The sequence below is a fragment of the Diabrotica virgifera genome, chromosome 1, assembly GCF_917563875.1.
Source record: "Diabrotica virgifera virgifera chromosome 1, PGI_DIABVI_V3a".
In the NCBI taxonomy this organism is placed as follows: Eukaryota; Metazoa; Arthropoda; class Insecta; order Coleoptera; family Chrysomelidae; genus Diabrotica; species Diabrotica virgifera.
Genome location: NC_065443.1, coordinates 211,710,142 through 211,726,613, shown reverse-complemented (window position 1 = coordinate 211,726,613; position 16,472 = coordinate 211,710,142). Strand labels below are relative to the sequence as shown.

At 36.1% G+C, this 16,472-nt stretch overlaps 1 protein-coding gene across 2 annotated transcripts in view; it reads left to right on the top strand.

Moving 5' to 3' along the window:
* Positions 1-16,472, top strand: part of LOC114346273 (acetylcholine receptor subunit alpha-like) — a 1,182,789-nt gene that overhangs the window by 814,998 nt on the left and 351,319 nt on the right. For both annotated transcript variants that reach the window (XM_050646983.1, XM_050646986.1), the window contains exon 6: positions 12,249-12,364. In XM_050646983.1, the coding sequence (XP_050502940.1) occupies positions 12,249-12,364 (116 nt within the window). The remainder of the gene's footprint in view (positions 1-12,248; positions 12,365-16,472) is intronic.

Here is a 16,472-nt window from a genome sequence, read left to right as displayed (position 1 = left end):
GTAAAGGAATCTTCTGCTAGAGCATTGAAATCACTACATGACACCTTCCACGAAAGTCTGGAAGCCATAGGAGGGTTAGGAACAGACACGGAAGCGTGGAGCCCATTGGTAGCCCGAATTATCATAACGAAATGGGACAATGAAACCAGGAGGCTGTACGAAAACCACGTTGGAGACAGTAGAGAGATACCGACGTACAAATCGACACAAACATTCTTACAGCGAAGATTCCAGGCACTGGAACTGCTGGAGTCAGAAAAAAGACAAGAGAAGCAAGGAGGATCTGGGAGGAAACCAAGAACACGTTGCGTGATATGCAACGGAGATCACGGAGTACCGAACTGCAGAGAATTTCAGGAACTCAATGTAAGAGACCGAAACAGGATGATAAAAGAAAAAGGATTGTGTGCAAACTGCCTAGCACATAAAAAAGAAAAACAATGTTATGTACAATATAGGTGCAGACACTGTGGCGGAGACCATCACCATATGTTGCATTATGAGAAAGGAACCACAGGCAACAAAAGAAACTCCAATGAAACGAAAGGAGAACAAACACAAGAAAGAAATGGAAGAGATTCGAATAATAGAAGAAACGGGTATCAAGCTAATAGGTACAGAGGAGGAAATAATAATCCATACAACGCCAGAGAACAAAATAACGGAAGGCGAGAAAATACACAAGATACCAATGGGCATAGGAATATCAACGACCACCAAAGAGGGCAGAATTCAGTAAACTGTGCAAGCCATAAGGAAGGTGAAGCATTACTAGCGACAGCTGTTGTACGCATAAGAGATGCGAAAGGAGATTCACACATAATGAGAGCATTAATCGACCAAGGGTCACAATGCGCATTTATAACGGAACAAGCTGCGACGACGCTAGGAACAACAAGGAAGCCCATACAGGCGACCATATCCGGGATAGGCTCGTCAGGAGAAAAAACAGCCAATTGGAGTATGAAACTTTTAATCGAAACTCATTACGAAAGTGACTTCGAGATGGAAATAGAAGCACTAGTATTACCGAAGATAACAAGGAATTTACCGGAACAGGATATAATTCTACCGGACTATAACGAGAAAAATGCAATACTGGCAGATCCAAGATATTACAAGGTAGGGAAAATAGGCTTACTACTAGGAGTAAAAGAATACAGTTACATATTGACAGAAGGGATGCACAGAATAAGTAATGGACTCCTGAGTCAAAACACCAAACTAGGATGGATAGTTTCGGGGATAGCACGAGAGAAGGAGACTACAAAAGCAGAAGTATGCTGTATGATATCCAGACAAGAGATGGACATACAAATAAAGAAATTCTGGGAATAAGAAGAAGTAAATCAGGAAACAAGTTTATCAGTAGAAGAACAAGAATGTGAAGAAATGTTTCGACAGACAGTAAAAAGAGATGAAGACGGGAGATACGAAGTGAGAATTCCGTTTAAGGAAGACGTAACAAAGCTAGGAGAATCTAAGCAGCAGGCATTCGCCAGATTGATGCAGCTAGAAAGGAAGTTTGCAAAAGACAAACAGTTAGAAGCGAATTACAGACAATTCATGGAAGATTATGAAAACCAAGGTCATATGGTAATAGCAGAAAACCAGGGAGATGGGTACTACCTACCTCATCATCCAGTGAGAAAAGAGGACAGTACTACAACGAAAATAAGAGCCGTGTTTGATGCATCAAGTAAAAGCTCATCGGCAGTAAGCCTGAATGATATTATGCACACAGGGCCGAAATTACAACAAGATTTGACAAATATACTATTACGATGGAGATCCAATAAGATAGCATACTCAGCGGATTTGGAAAAAATGTTTAGACAAATCAGAATGGCAGAAGAAGACCAAAAATATCAAAAAATTTTGTGGAGAAAGGACACAAAGGACCCAATACAAGAATATAACTTAACGACGGTGACATACGGCACGGCCGCAGCACCATTTTTAGCGTTGAGAACAATACAGCAATTACAAGAAGACGAAGGAGCAAGGTTCCCGTTGGCATCGAAAACTGTAAAAGAAAACATGTATGTAGACGATATACTAGGAGGAGCGGAGACAGCGCAGGAATCAGAAGAAATACCAGAGACAAATGAGGAGGAAGTCAAAACGAAAATAACGGTGCACACGACAACGATAAAGGAGGACATATGCGAGAGATTCTCAAATTTAGAAAGAATGAGAAGAGTACTTGCATACTGTAGGAGATTTGCAGACAAATGCAGAAAAAAGAAGGACAGTGGACAAAGTCAGCTGACAGTCCAAGAATTAGAGGAAACGCTATTAAAGGTGATAAAGCACGCACAGCACGCCTACTTCAAACAAGAAATAAAGAAGCTGGAGAAGAAACAGCAGTTAGACAAGAAAAATAAATTAGCGTCATTGGTACCATTCCTGGATAGACAAGGAATTCTAAGAGTCACCGGAAGACTGAGACACACGAATCTAAAGTACGGAGAAAAACATCCGATAATTTTGCCAAAGGATAGTGCATTAACAAAGTTACTTATAGCAGATAGTCACGCAAAAAATCTACATAGCGGATTACAACAAACACTACAGTATATAAAAAGGAAATACTGGATAATCAACGGCAGAAGAACCGTGAAAGGTCATCTAGCAAAAAGCTTAAGGTGCAGGAGGTATAAAAGCCAAGCAGCACAACAATTAATGGGAGATCTACCGAAAGACAGAGTGAACCCGAGTCATCCCTTTACTAACACAGGGATAGATTATGCCGGGCCAATAAAAATAAGTACCACGAGAGGCAGAGGACAGAGGAGCTATAAGGGCTACATCTCAGTATTGGTGTGTCTGTCAACGAAGGCAGTACACCTCGAAGTAGTAAGCGATATGTCTACGGATGCATTCATCGCGGCGTTCAAGAGATTTACGGCACGCAGAGGACAGTGCAACAACGTATACAGCGATAACGGAACCACATTCGTAGGAACAGCAAATTTGTTGAAAAAAGAAAATCAAAAAATAGATGACGAGATAAAACAAGGATTACTGGCACTAGGTACCCAATGGCATGTCATACCTGCATATGAACCACATTTCGGAGGACTATGGGAGAGCGCAGTGCGGATAATGAAATATCACTTGAAAAGAATCATCGGGGAAACAGTTCTAACATATGAAGAATTGAGTACGGTGCTGACACAAATAGAAGCATGTATGAACTTGAGACCATTATGTGGGTCATCAGAAGACCCTGAAGGGAAAATAGCCCTGACACCAGCTCACTTCCTTATAGGGAGAGAAATTATATCACCAAATCGGGAAGAAGAGCTTACGACTTATTTGAAGATGCCGACGAGGTGGAGATTATTGGAGAAAATAAAAAGAAACTTCTGGAAAATTTGGAAACAGGAATACCTGCACCAATTACAACAGAGAAATAGATGGCATAAGGCGCACTCTAACATAAAAGAAGAAGAAATAGTTATAATAAAAGAAGAAGATACACCTCCAGGCAGATGGCCATTAGCGAGGGTAACAGAACCACACCCTGGAGCGGAGGGACTAACCAGAGTCGTAACAGTGAGAAAGGCGAACGGGAAACTGACAAAAAGACCCATACATAAACTAATACGACTGGAAGAAGAGAAACAGGAAAAGCCGAAGAAGGCAGCAGCACTAAGATGGATGAAAATACTAGTAGCTATAATGTTTTTAACGATGTTAAAACCCATAAAGGCAGAACCGTATAAAATATATAATCCGGAACCAGGATTTTTCACAGAAGATCTTGGAGAGGTCGTTATAGACCGGGGAACATTTCGAATAAAGGTGTTACTAGAAAAGGGAAGAATTCGAACAGAGCACCAACTAATAGGAAATATGATACAAGGAGTACGAGAACTGTGTCAGGATATAAAAATCGTGAATTGTAAGGATATAATAGGGAAGTTAGAGGAAGGACAAAGAAAGGCGGAATCAGTAAGCGAGGGGTTGACAGTAGAAATAAAAGCAGGGGAAAGAAGAGGAATATTAGGAACAATATTAACCTCAGTATTTGGAGTCAATGACGAAGCCTACAGTAACATTGAAGCATTAGACAATAACCAAAAGGAGCTAATAAAGGGATCACAGCATCAAGCGAAGATAATGTTAGAAACAATAACATCAATCAATCACACAGAGAACAGGATAAACGAGCAAATGAACAAGTTTAACAAAGCACTAATCACAGGCCTACAAGAAATATCTAAAGGACTTAACGAAGTAGAAGACAAAGCACAGAGACTAGAAACCGAATATAGCACGTTGCGAATACAAACGATAGCGTTGCAAGTTATGGAATTCCTAAACGAATATACTCAATTTTACGAGGGAATATTAAACCTTCACTATAACCACGGACACTTCATTGATAAAGTGAAACCGGGTGAGATAACCAAATTGATAGAGAAAGCAGGGCAGATACTGCCACAAGGGGTCGAAATACGACGACAGCCCATTATAGAAACAGAAGTCAGTCATGACGACAGATATATAACAGTCATCGGCTATTTCCTAGTGACAGGGAAAATTAAGTACAGCATGCTGAAAGTCACGGCCATACCACTTAACGTTGAGGGGTCGGTGTTGCGCACATTTGTCGCCCCAAGGAATCTACTGGTCGTAGATTATAACACACTGCACTACTTCGAATTGACCGCAGAAGATAGGGAAAGATGTTTACTGTTGACAAAGACGCAGATAGCGTGCTCACCAACGGCTATAAGGAACATGGATACCCAACCAAACTGCATACTTGAAGAAATTTATGAGCGATCTAAGAATAGCACATGTCCAGTGGTAGCCAGGACAATACAGACAGCTCAATGGAGTAAGATGGGTACCCCCAACCTCTGGCTCGTTATCACGCCAGTCACGATACACATATCCATTATTTGCGATGGAAATCGGAGCGAAAGAGTACTGGAACGAGTCACATTCCTGAAACTTTCACCCAAATGTATCGCCCAAACGAAAAATATTACATTACTCCCAACTAGCAGTGGGATGGAGAGAGCGGTAACAAGCTACCTGAAGGCGCCAATCACTCCCGTGGCCCAATTGGTGGCGAGGACACCCCGCAGGTTTAACATGCCTCTAAACACCTACCTGGACATACCAGGAGGAGAGCTACGTCACGCGTTACTTGAGGAGGAAAGTCTAGAACAAGAAATGACGCATACGCAGTGGCAATCGATTCCAGAATCTAATTGGCATTATTTTGTAGCCACCGGGACCATCACTATAATGGTAATAATTGGGATACTCACGTTATGGAAATACCGTCCTGTTGTACGACTATGTCGTTCAGGGAATCCACATACTCAGACTAACGAACAGGAAGTACCTGTATTAAGTAGTAATCGGCATAACAATGTACCGTCGACTTCAAAGGCCGACATCCCACTCTCCACATTTTCATCCAATTGCCCTAATTTTAATCTAGAGATAGAGTCGGACATTGATAGCTAGAGTACGGTTGGAAGATTGTTGATTATTCTTAAACTATTTATTTATTAACATGTTTGAATTTGACTATTTTATGTAATACTTATATGTAAACTTTGAGTATTGACACTTGGGCCAGTTTTTGCCCGATTCCGCAGTATGTCCAATATCAAATATTCAGTATTCATATCCGAAATTGGACAGTATCATTTTATCACCCAGTAGATCGAATGCATTTATTTGTTATTAAACACACACACGTAATTAATTAAATTACATACACATTTGGTCAATTATCAATAATATAATTTGGGCATCAGCCAAAAGTTGCTGACAAAAGATAAACAATTTACCTTAATTAGATACACAAAATCACGCGGGGCCCGTGTTTACATTGACCCAATTTAAATTTATATAAAACTAAGATCTCTTGTCTAGAAATTCAATTATTATTAATTCATTAACGCGAGTGATTGTCTTCAACGCTCATCATTTAAGTCTCTACTCAAAGTACCCCGGGTCAACATACATAGTGTAAGTCTCATCAATAAACTCTGCTACTATTATTTGGTGTTTCCATCACAACTTAAAGACCATCTACACTGAGCCAACGAAGGGATTTTGTTGAAGGGAATATGATTTTTTTAAATAGGAGGCGGAAGATGAATCAGTAACTGACGCGAAAATACATTTTAAAGTAAACTTTTACTATTACCTATTAGATACCTCAACTACTAAATTTGACGAACGCTTCGAACTTTTAAAGCAAAATAATGACACTTTTTCGTTCCTTCAAAAATTAAAACACTGAAAGGATAAAACACTGCAGTAAGCGGAGCCCCGCATACTGCAGACTTTTTCTCGGCCGATAGTTTAGTCGGGATGGGCTGTTAGTGCGCATACCGAGCCAACTAATAAGTCGGGTTGGTAAAGAGGGCGCACGCTATCAACAGCCAACCGACTATTCTCGAACGATTTAGTACTAAAGTTCTTATTTGACTGTTGAAGTTAGTAGTCGCACAATGAAAAAATTATCCAGAAATTTTAATATCGCTCTCATATAATGGAGGAGGAAATCCAAGAAGAGATTTCGAGAGTATTGAGTGCATCCAATTTACAGTGAAAGAAATAAGACGACGCGACGGTTAAAAGTAACAGACGTGATCCAGAAGATTGTCATGTTAAAATGGAACTGGCAGGACACATAAGAAGAATGGAAAACAACCGTTGGACGGAGCAAATTCTTAAATGGCGACCAACGACTAGCAAAATAAGTAGAGGCAGACCTCAAACAAGATGGACTGATGGCATCAAGTAAATGGCTGGTCACGAATGGATGCAAAAAACAACAAACTAAAATGAATGGATACACCTAAGGAAGGCTTTCTTCTGGCGATGGATGGAATAGCTGTTGATGATGCTGATGATGAATTCTCAGTGACAGATTATTTAGAAGAGAATTCTACACAACGTATTCTAAATTACTTGATTGCCCAAAGAAGTTTTTCGCCTTTTATCGGATGATCTTAGTCACCTTCAATGAACTAGTCATGCTAATTGGGTAATGCAGGTTTCTACAATTAACGATTGTGAATTAGACGATGCCATTTCCTCGCAAAATGTTAAAAAAATATTCGCACGGCACAAGTATTGGATACCAAAACTAGGAAAGAATTGAACTATCGACCGATAAACAATCGTCGTGTGTGCGCAAGTCCTAGTTAGCTCACACTGATTAAACTCTCGGCCGATATTTGGCCGACAAATTAGTTTGAAGGCAAACTATCTTCCGATAAAAAGTCTGCAGTCTGCGGGGGCTCTATTGGGTAGGTTGTTCTGATGCCGTGAATACCTATTGGCTCCCGACATCATTTAATATTGGACTATTTACATCTGGATTTTTGTTTACAATATAAGTGTACCTTATACCCTAATACCCTCTAATACCCTATGTACTAGTACTAGGAATAGGTGGGTACCTATTCGACTATTCCATTTTGACTGCGCGTCTACCAAAGGGCGCCAAAGCATCAACTGCACACGGGCGCTACATGGGCTAGAGCCGCCTCTCCAAGGAGGTAGACGAGGGAACATAAAAGAAAATAATATTCCTATTTTATATGAATATATAGATATGCATATTGATAATATCCGGTAAACAATCTAATCCTGATAGGATTGATCATCACTCGAAGAATTATCAGAATCATCGACATATGGTTTCAAATCCTTATGTCAGTTCCCAGCGTTTGAACCATCGGGATTTCTCAATGTGTATACGAGGCTTTTTAACTACCGTGCATAAGATATATTTTGATGCTAATTTAGACATAAATTTATCAGCAGCTTTTGATAGCACTTTATTTCGTCTCCATACTGTCTCACCGACGTGAAATTGTACATCGCGTCGCCGTAAGTTATATGTCTTAGCATTGCGTTGATACGCACTATTTAGATTAGGTTGTATTTCCTCAAATACTTCACTTAACCCTTGTATTTCGGAAACATATTGATCATATTGATCTGAGGTAACGGTAGCTAGGGAATTATTGTATGCAGATAAAGAATAATAATTACCGGCAATGGGGACATACCCAGCAAAATTGAGAACAGATGTATTTCGAGACTTCGTGTCTAGCGGTATTGACGGCTTGACGAATTTTTGGAATCGCTTTATCCCAATCCGAATGGTCTTTAATGTAACTCCTGATAGCAGGCAGTTCCTATGGTTTTATTGCTACGTTCAACAAAGTTGCACTGGGGCGAATAGACGGCATTAACGCATATTTTTTGGACTTTATACCTATTACATAAATTCGGGAGGTATCACATATAAGAAATTCAGGGACTCCGAACATGAGAAAAACATCGTTGTCAAGATAATTAATGATATTTTGCGTTGTAGCTTTCCGCAAAAGATGAATCAACTTAAATTTCGAAAACCAGTCGATAACAATAAGAAGAAAAGTGTATCCTCTTTTTGAGCGCGGAAGCGGACCAATAAAATCTACGGCAATTATTTGCCAAGGGAACCTAGCGGATTTTTCTCGTCCCATTAAACCCATGGGAGCTAAAGTCGACATCTTTTGCGCTACACAAGTTTTACAAGACCTAACAAAAGGAAGTACATCTTTCCGCATTTTGGGCCAATAAAATAACTCTTGAATCCGATTTAGAGTTTTCAGATAGCCAAAATGGGCGCAGGTAGGGGGGTCGTGACAAGAACTGATAATATCATTTCTTTGGGGTTTCGGTACTAAAATTTTCCACTCTGTATCATTGGTGGAAGGGATTAATATAAAGACAAAGTCATCCTCGACTTTCCACTGAGGATATTTATTGGGCTCTAATATAATTTGTTTAAACAGAACATGTCGGTAAAAGTGATTGATCTCGATATGACCTAAGAGAGAAATTTATGGAGAAATGTCATTGAGGAAGCACCTACTTCTTCTTCTTCTTCATTATATCAAGTCATTTCAGAACGTTGGTTACCATCATAGCTAGTTTAATTTTATTCACTGCCACCCTAAATATCATGCTTGTATCGACACCATACCAGTTTCCGCATAGGGATAAAGGCAAAGAGAATAATGCAGATAGGATAATATAAATTCAAGAAGTGGATGATATATTGGCGAGAATGGAGACATAATAGATTAGGAAGATTTATTAACAAAAATAACTGTGTAAATTTGTCCAAAAAGGGATATAATAAACCTTGGTAAACAGGTTGATGAATATCATGGAATAACTAATAGGCCTGGATCCCGCGTACCAAAAAAAAGTTTATTAATAGCAAGCTGAAAATTTGTTAGAAGCTTAAGGGTGTCTGGTCAGACAAACTTTGATGGACGGGAACACTGGAACAGGGGAAGTTTTAATTGTAGAACAGGTTAGAAATTTGGAACGTCAGACTACGAAATCATTCCATGTATTTTGTAGGACAGAACTTCCAATTATTGATTTGTTACACTTTCATTAAACTCTCATGCAAAAATCAGAGTGCTATTTATCATCTGTCATAATTCCTGTCATTTGACATATTCTACGTGTCGGACTTATTAAAATACCCAGTTGGTGATAAACACCAGTCTGATTTTAACATGAGAGTTTAATGAAAGGGTAACAAATCAATTGGAAGTTCAGACAAAATACATGGAACGTTTTCGTAGTCTGACGTTCCAAATTTTTAACCTGTTCCACAATTAAAACTTCCCCTGTTCCAGTGTTCCCATGCATCAAAGTTTGTCCGACTAGACACCCTTAAGCTATTAACAAAATTTTAGCTTGCTATTAATAAACCTTTTTTTTGGTACGCGGGATCCAGGCCTATAATTATAATTAAGTTTGATATCACAATAGACGAGAATGTCTAAATAGTGCATCCGATATGTGAAACAAATGTGCATTTAATGATAGAAGTATATAATTTGGGCCACATATACTGAACATATAAAGGTTCAAATTTAGATATGAGGCCATTTCAGATTTTGCCTTTTACAAAAATGTCGAGGATTCAAAATGGCGACTATACATTGTGACTAATAGCACGATATCTTTTGAATGGGACTTCAGATTTTAACCAAATTTGGCATATAGGTTCTTTTTTTTTATGTAAAAGATCGACTTCTTGAACCGGAAGAATCGGTTTATCAGAAGTTGTGTTTTTCCTGGTTTTTATGTAAAAATATGTTGTTTTTTTTTTCAATTCTTTCAACCTGTATGTATTAATTTTTTAAAAAGATAATACCACCATTGACAAGAGCGTAAAAATATTTTTTAGGAAATATTTTTTACTTTTTAGTTATGTTAATTACCATTAAATGCAAAACGTATCTTCACATGTACCTATATGCGGCAGATTCGTGCAAATATTATAAGAATTATTGTGAATTTAATGGTAGAAGCATATAATTTGGACCACATATACTACACATATAAAGGTTCAAATTTAGATACGAGGCCATCTCAGTTTTTGTTCCTTTTACAAAAATGGCGGGCATTCAAAATGGCGACTATACATATGTGACTAATAGCACGATAACTTTTGAACTAAACGTCAGATTTCAACAAAGTTTGGTATATAGGTCCTTTTTTTGATCAGTAATATCGAGGTCCAGAACCGGAAGAATCGGTTTACCCGAATTTGTGTTCTGACTGTTTTTTTTATGTAATAATATGTTGTTTCTTTTTCAATTCCTTCACTCTGTATATATAATTTTTTGAAAAAGGTAATAACGCCATTGAAAAGAGTGTAAATATGTTTTTTAGGAAATATTTTAAACTTTTCAGTTGTTTTAATTACCATTTAATAAATGCATAACGTATGTTCACATGTATATATGGGCGGCAGATTCATTTTGAATGCCCGCCATTTTTGTAAAAGACTAAATCTGAGATGGCCTCATATCTAAATTTGAATCTTTGTATGTGTAGTATGTGTGGTCCAAATTATATGCTTCTACCATTAAATGCACAATAATTCTTATATTAGTATTTGCACGAATCTGCCGCACATAGGTACCTACATGTGAAGATACGTTATGCACGTATTAAATGGTAATTAATATAACTAAAGAGTTCAAAATATTTTCTAAAAACTATTTTTACGCTCTTTTCAACGCCGGTATCACCTTTTTGAAAAATTAATATATACAGGGTGAAAGAATTGAACAAGAAACAACATATTTTTACATAAAAAAACAGTAAAAACACAAATTCATTCTGGTAAACCGATTCTTCCGTTTGAAGACCTAGATATTATTCATTAAAAAAGAGCACATACCTATACCAAATTTGGTTGAAATCTGACATCACGTTCAAAAGTTATCGTGCTACTAGTCACATATGTATAGTCGCCATTTTGAATGCCCGCCATTATTGTAAAAGGAACAATAACTGAGATGGCCTCGTATCTAAATTTGAACCTATATATGTGTAGTATATGTGGTCCAAATTATATGCTTCTACCATTAAATGCACAATAATTCTTATAATATTTGCATGAATCTGCCGCATATAGGTACATGTGAAGATATGTTTTGCACTTAATAAAAAATGGTAATTAACATAACTAAAAAGTTAAAAATATTTCCTAAAAAATATTCTTACGTCCTTTTTAATTGCCGTATTAACTATTTGAAAAATTAATACATACAGGGTGAAATAATTGAAAAAAAAACAACATATTTTTACATAAAAACCAGAATAAATACAACTTCTGGTAAACTGATTCTTTCGGTTCAAGACCTCGATCTTATACATCCAAAAAAGAACCTATATACCAAATTTGGTTGAAATCTGAAGTCTCGGTCAAAAGTTATCGTGCTATTAGTCACATATGTATAGTCGCCATTTTAAATCCCCGCCATTTTTGTAAAAGGCAAAATCTGAGATGGCCTTCTATCTAATTTTGAACCTTTATATGTGTTGTATATGTGGTCCAAATTATATGCTTCTATCATTAAATGCACAATTCTTATAATATTTGCATGAATCTGCCGCACTAAAATACGGAAATGTAAAAGCAAAAGAATGATAATGTAAAATTCGTTTTTTCTTTTACATATTTTTTACAGTTTCCAATAAATTGCTCATAAAATTCTCAAAACGTTTCGTTCAACTTCTAAACGTTTAAATATTTACGTTAAAGTATTTAAATTTGTTCCTGTTTTATGACGTCTGACGCGGTGAAAGTCGGGAAAACGAAATTCAGAAAGATATATTTTCTATTAAAGTTGGAGTTGAATTTCCATACTTAATTTATTTCGTTTTAGGTGGATCTGCGCCATCTGGACGAGATAAAAGGATCTAACGTAGTGGACATTGGCATCGATTTGACTGAGTTCTACACATCTGTTGAATGGGACATCTTAGAAGTTCCTGCTGTTAGGTAACTTTATTATTTAAATTTTCCTTCGTTTAGATTTTGAAGATTTTCTTTTAGAATAGCTAGGTTTACGTACTAAAGTAAAATATACGGGGTGTTTCATTATTAGTTGGTAATATTTTAACTGTTTATTTCTGGGCTCATAATATTAAGGTTTAACCCAAATCACCTAGACGAAAAATGCTTCCTAAGGGAACTAGAGCTCTTTGAAGATGGCGTCTTGCAATTAGTTTTTTTAAATACCTCCCGAACGCTTTTGTTTAGAAAAACGAAAGCTGGTACGCTTATTTATCTTCCGGAGATAAAAGGATTCCACATATTGGGAATTTCCAGTGCCGGTCATTGGCGTTCGTTTTGGGTAAGACAAGGGTTATTTTATCGCATAACTTTTTTGTATTTAACTGTTAAGCATTTTTGACAATGGACAATTAAATTGTGAAGTTTTCTAGTACTAAAATATACTCTTGTGATAAGTCGGTAGAATACACCGTTTTCTAGAAAAGTCGATTTGAAAATTTGTAATTTTAATAAAATTAAAAAAAACTGTTTAGAAAAACGAAAACTGGTACGTTTATTTATCTTCCAGATATGAATCTATTTCATCGATTGCGAATTTCTAGTACCGGCCATATGCGTTCGTTTTGGGTAGGTCAGTGGTTATTTTATCGCTTTATTTTTTGTGGCGCTTTTTATTTATTTTTTTTTTCCAGTGGCGCAGTAAAAGATCGCAGTAGCCGGAACTCACTATCTCACTCGTTCGTATATACTTGCCGTGCTTGTACTTACAATATACTTTTAATGTCCCGGTGAATTCGTAACTATTTTAATCCGCCATCCTAATTACAGGCCAATTGGTAACTCTGGCTCGCAGATAATTATTTGGTAACCCACCAAGTACCGGTGAATTTGTAACTTTCTTTTCTAAGTAATTACTAACGATGTTGATAATCTAATACCGATATTCCAGGTATGTACTTGTATAAATTACCCTCTTTAAAGGTGGTGTAAAAGTTATTCATCATTTATGTATTGTCTCTTGGACGAGTTACAGGAGAAAGTCGAAATAAATTTTGTTAAAATGGCTGAAATACTTGTAACAGATTTCGTAATGAGTGAACGTGGATGCCAAAGAGTTGTTTATAATTTTGAAACAGTGCTGAGGCCGCTTAGATAATCTGATTTTAATTATGTAAAGTGTATTGGATAGGTGAGTACCTCTTTATATGTAAAAAAAATAGCAAACTTCTAAATGGTCTACTTTTTGTTCAGAAAGTTTTTAAAAAATTTGAACTTTTTCTTAAAATTTAGATTGCAAAATTATTATGCAAAATCTATCAGGTCGATTTTAATGAAATTTGGTGGACGATTTAAGTACATATGATAAGGATTTTTTATGCGAATTACGAAGGTTCTATGTGCAACCAAAGTTGTTGGAAAACACTGAAGAGGCTTATTTTGTCCCCTTATTTTGTATTTATTGCTATTTTACAGAAAGGGTAATAATTTAAGACATTTTTAACTAGTCGTATATCAGACAAAATCCAATTATCTTTATTTTATTTCCCTACGACTTTGCTCCAAAATGAATCGTTTTAAAGTTATAAGCAAAGAAAGTAAAAAAAATCTATGTTTTTCGAAATTTTTAAATATTTTAATTTTTTGTATTTATTAATGTTCCGGGCATATTTGAGAAGGAGCATAAGTCAATTATTATTATTGAAGTTGTCACCTAACTTTATCTGCAAAAATCCGAATGCCACCTCGCACATCCGCAAATAGACGTTTTTTTTTACATATCCGCCTTGGTCTATATACATATATTGTTTCAATTATTTTATTAAGAGATTTCAATTTTTGTTATTTTTTTATAGGTACATATAATACACAACATGTTTTTGAGCCAACCAAGAACCATTCGCTTACATAATATGCTATATGCCCCGTGTTGGCTTAATCCGTTACTGTTCAAATTTATTTCAAGTAAACAAACAATTAAAGTTACATTACAAGTAAACAATGGTTTCAAATTCACCTGTATAAAGTTGCGAGTTGGGAGGGCCAGGTAGTAGAAAAGTTACGAATTGGCCGGTGTACATTTTGATTTGAAACAATTTGTCATTAAGAGTTACGAGTTGGCGCGTGTCCATCTTTTAATAGTAGTCCAAGTAAAATATATAAAATTCAGCTTTTATACGTTAAGGAAAGTAGTACAATATTTTACACACGTTTGCTACCTGTTATCTACTTAAGTAACCACGATCCAAAGTCCGTACTCGCTGATCGTTTTTATCTGTGTTGGGAACATGCGCAGAGAAACTTTCAGCTTTTATTAAATATGGAATGCCTGGCTGACACGGGCTCTTGCTCTATAACTATCGAACATAAAGCAGCACAAAACATAAATTTAGAAAATCTTATTGCAGAGATTGCCGGTAGTAAAGCTAGAAAAAATATTTTATTTCGTTCATATAATGTAAAACACAAAATAAATAAACTTATATACTATTTACTGCAATTTCATTAACTACAATTTTTAATTTTATCATTATTTAAAACATACGTTTATCTGATTTTCGTTGATTTTAACCATCTTTATTTTTAGGATTTGTGGTGGCACCATCGATAAACGTCGCGGGTGTCACGCATAGCTACGCCACTGTGTGAGTTTTTAATTTTTAAGCATTTTTGACACTTGAATATTAAATTATGAGGTATTCTAGTACTAAGAGTTACTCTTGCTTTAAGTTGGTAGAATACACCGTTTTTTTGAAATAAAAATTCAAATTTTGTTCAAATTCAAAAAACGCTGGACGGAAGGGCCGCCCGAGAACTTTATCGTACCGATCTATTATCGTTATCGTACTAGATACTGGCATTCTATAAAAATAACAAAGTTACTCGTTATTTTGATATTTTAGAAACACCTTGTATACTTGAAAATATTTTATGGTTCTACGCATCATTAATTCCCGCATTTGAGAAAATGTTCGAGGACACACTATAGATTATTGCATAAATAAATAGAATATTAGTCATACTTTCATTTCAAATTAGTCCATTTTTCTGAGAAATTAATAGTTTACAATATTTGCATTTTACTGCATGGATTGTAATGAAATTTTTGGAGTAGCCCAAAGCCCAATCTCTTAATTCAAAGTCTATCCTGTATACTATGGCGCTTTTATCATGGGGGCGGTTCTCACCACTTCTCGGGGATAGAACATTTTTATTTTCGAATTGCATGGAGCAAAAGGAAGAATTTTAAGAAAATTTAAAAATGCGCTCTATAATTTGATCTTATTTTTTTCACCCGTCCAACTTTTTGAAAGTAGAAATAACACTATATTAAGAGGTATTGCAAAAGAAAAACAATGCATTTAAATTCTGGTGAATAAGGGTTAAATGTATGTACTTCTCATTTTTCCTTAAAGTACATTAGTCATATATTTTTTTGCACCATATCTCGCTTAGTTTGAATGTAACCGACATTTAACGGTGCTCGTTTTAAAGGCCTTTTCAAACACTACAAAAGCATGAGCACTTTGAGCATGCACCAAAAAACAAACTCTTTTTACCTACCATATCTCTTTTTGTATTATAAATAGAAAATTTACGGAGGAACGAATCTCTTTGTTATTTATAATTAAAAAAAAATTTATATAGTGTTTTTAGTTTGATGCATAGTTTTTAAGGTATTCACAAAAAACCGTCCGAAAACGTGTCATTTTTAGATGAAAATGGCCAATTTTCAACTACGCATAACTCAAAAAGTATTGAGTTCTCAAAAAAAAGTATAGATCAGTTTTTGCTTAAAAATAGGTTATCTAGCCACTTCCATGTTTATTTTGACCAATAAATTTTCCACCCCCTTGAAGGGGTGGGAATTGCCCCAAGATAAAGCGCCATAGTATATAGGGTAGATTTTGTTTCTTGAGCTATTCCCTACTTACTGTGAAAATATCAAGTACATCGATGTAGTAGGATGGAATTCGAAGCCAAATGCCCTCATTGACTGCCCTATAATAATGCTCTGCTATGATCGCGTGAGAGGGGACACACACAAGATTCTAGCAAAATTTCAATTTTCTGTAACTTTTCGAGTTTTTGAGTT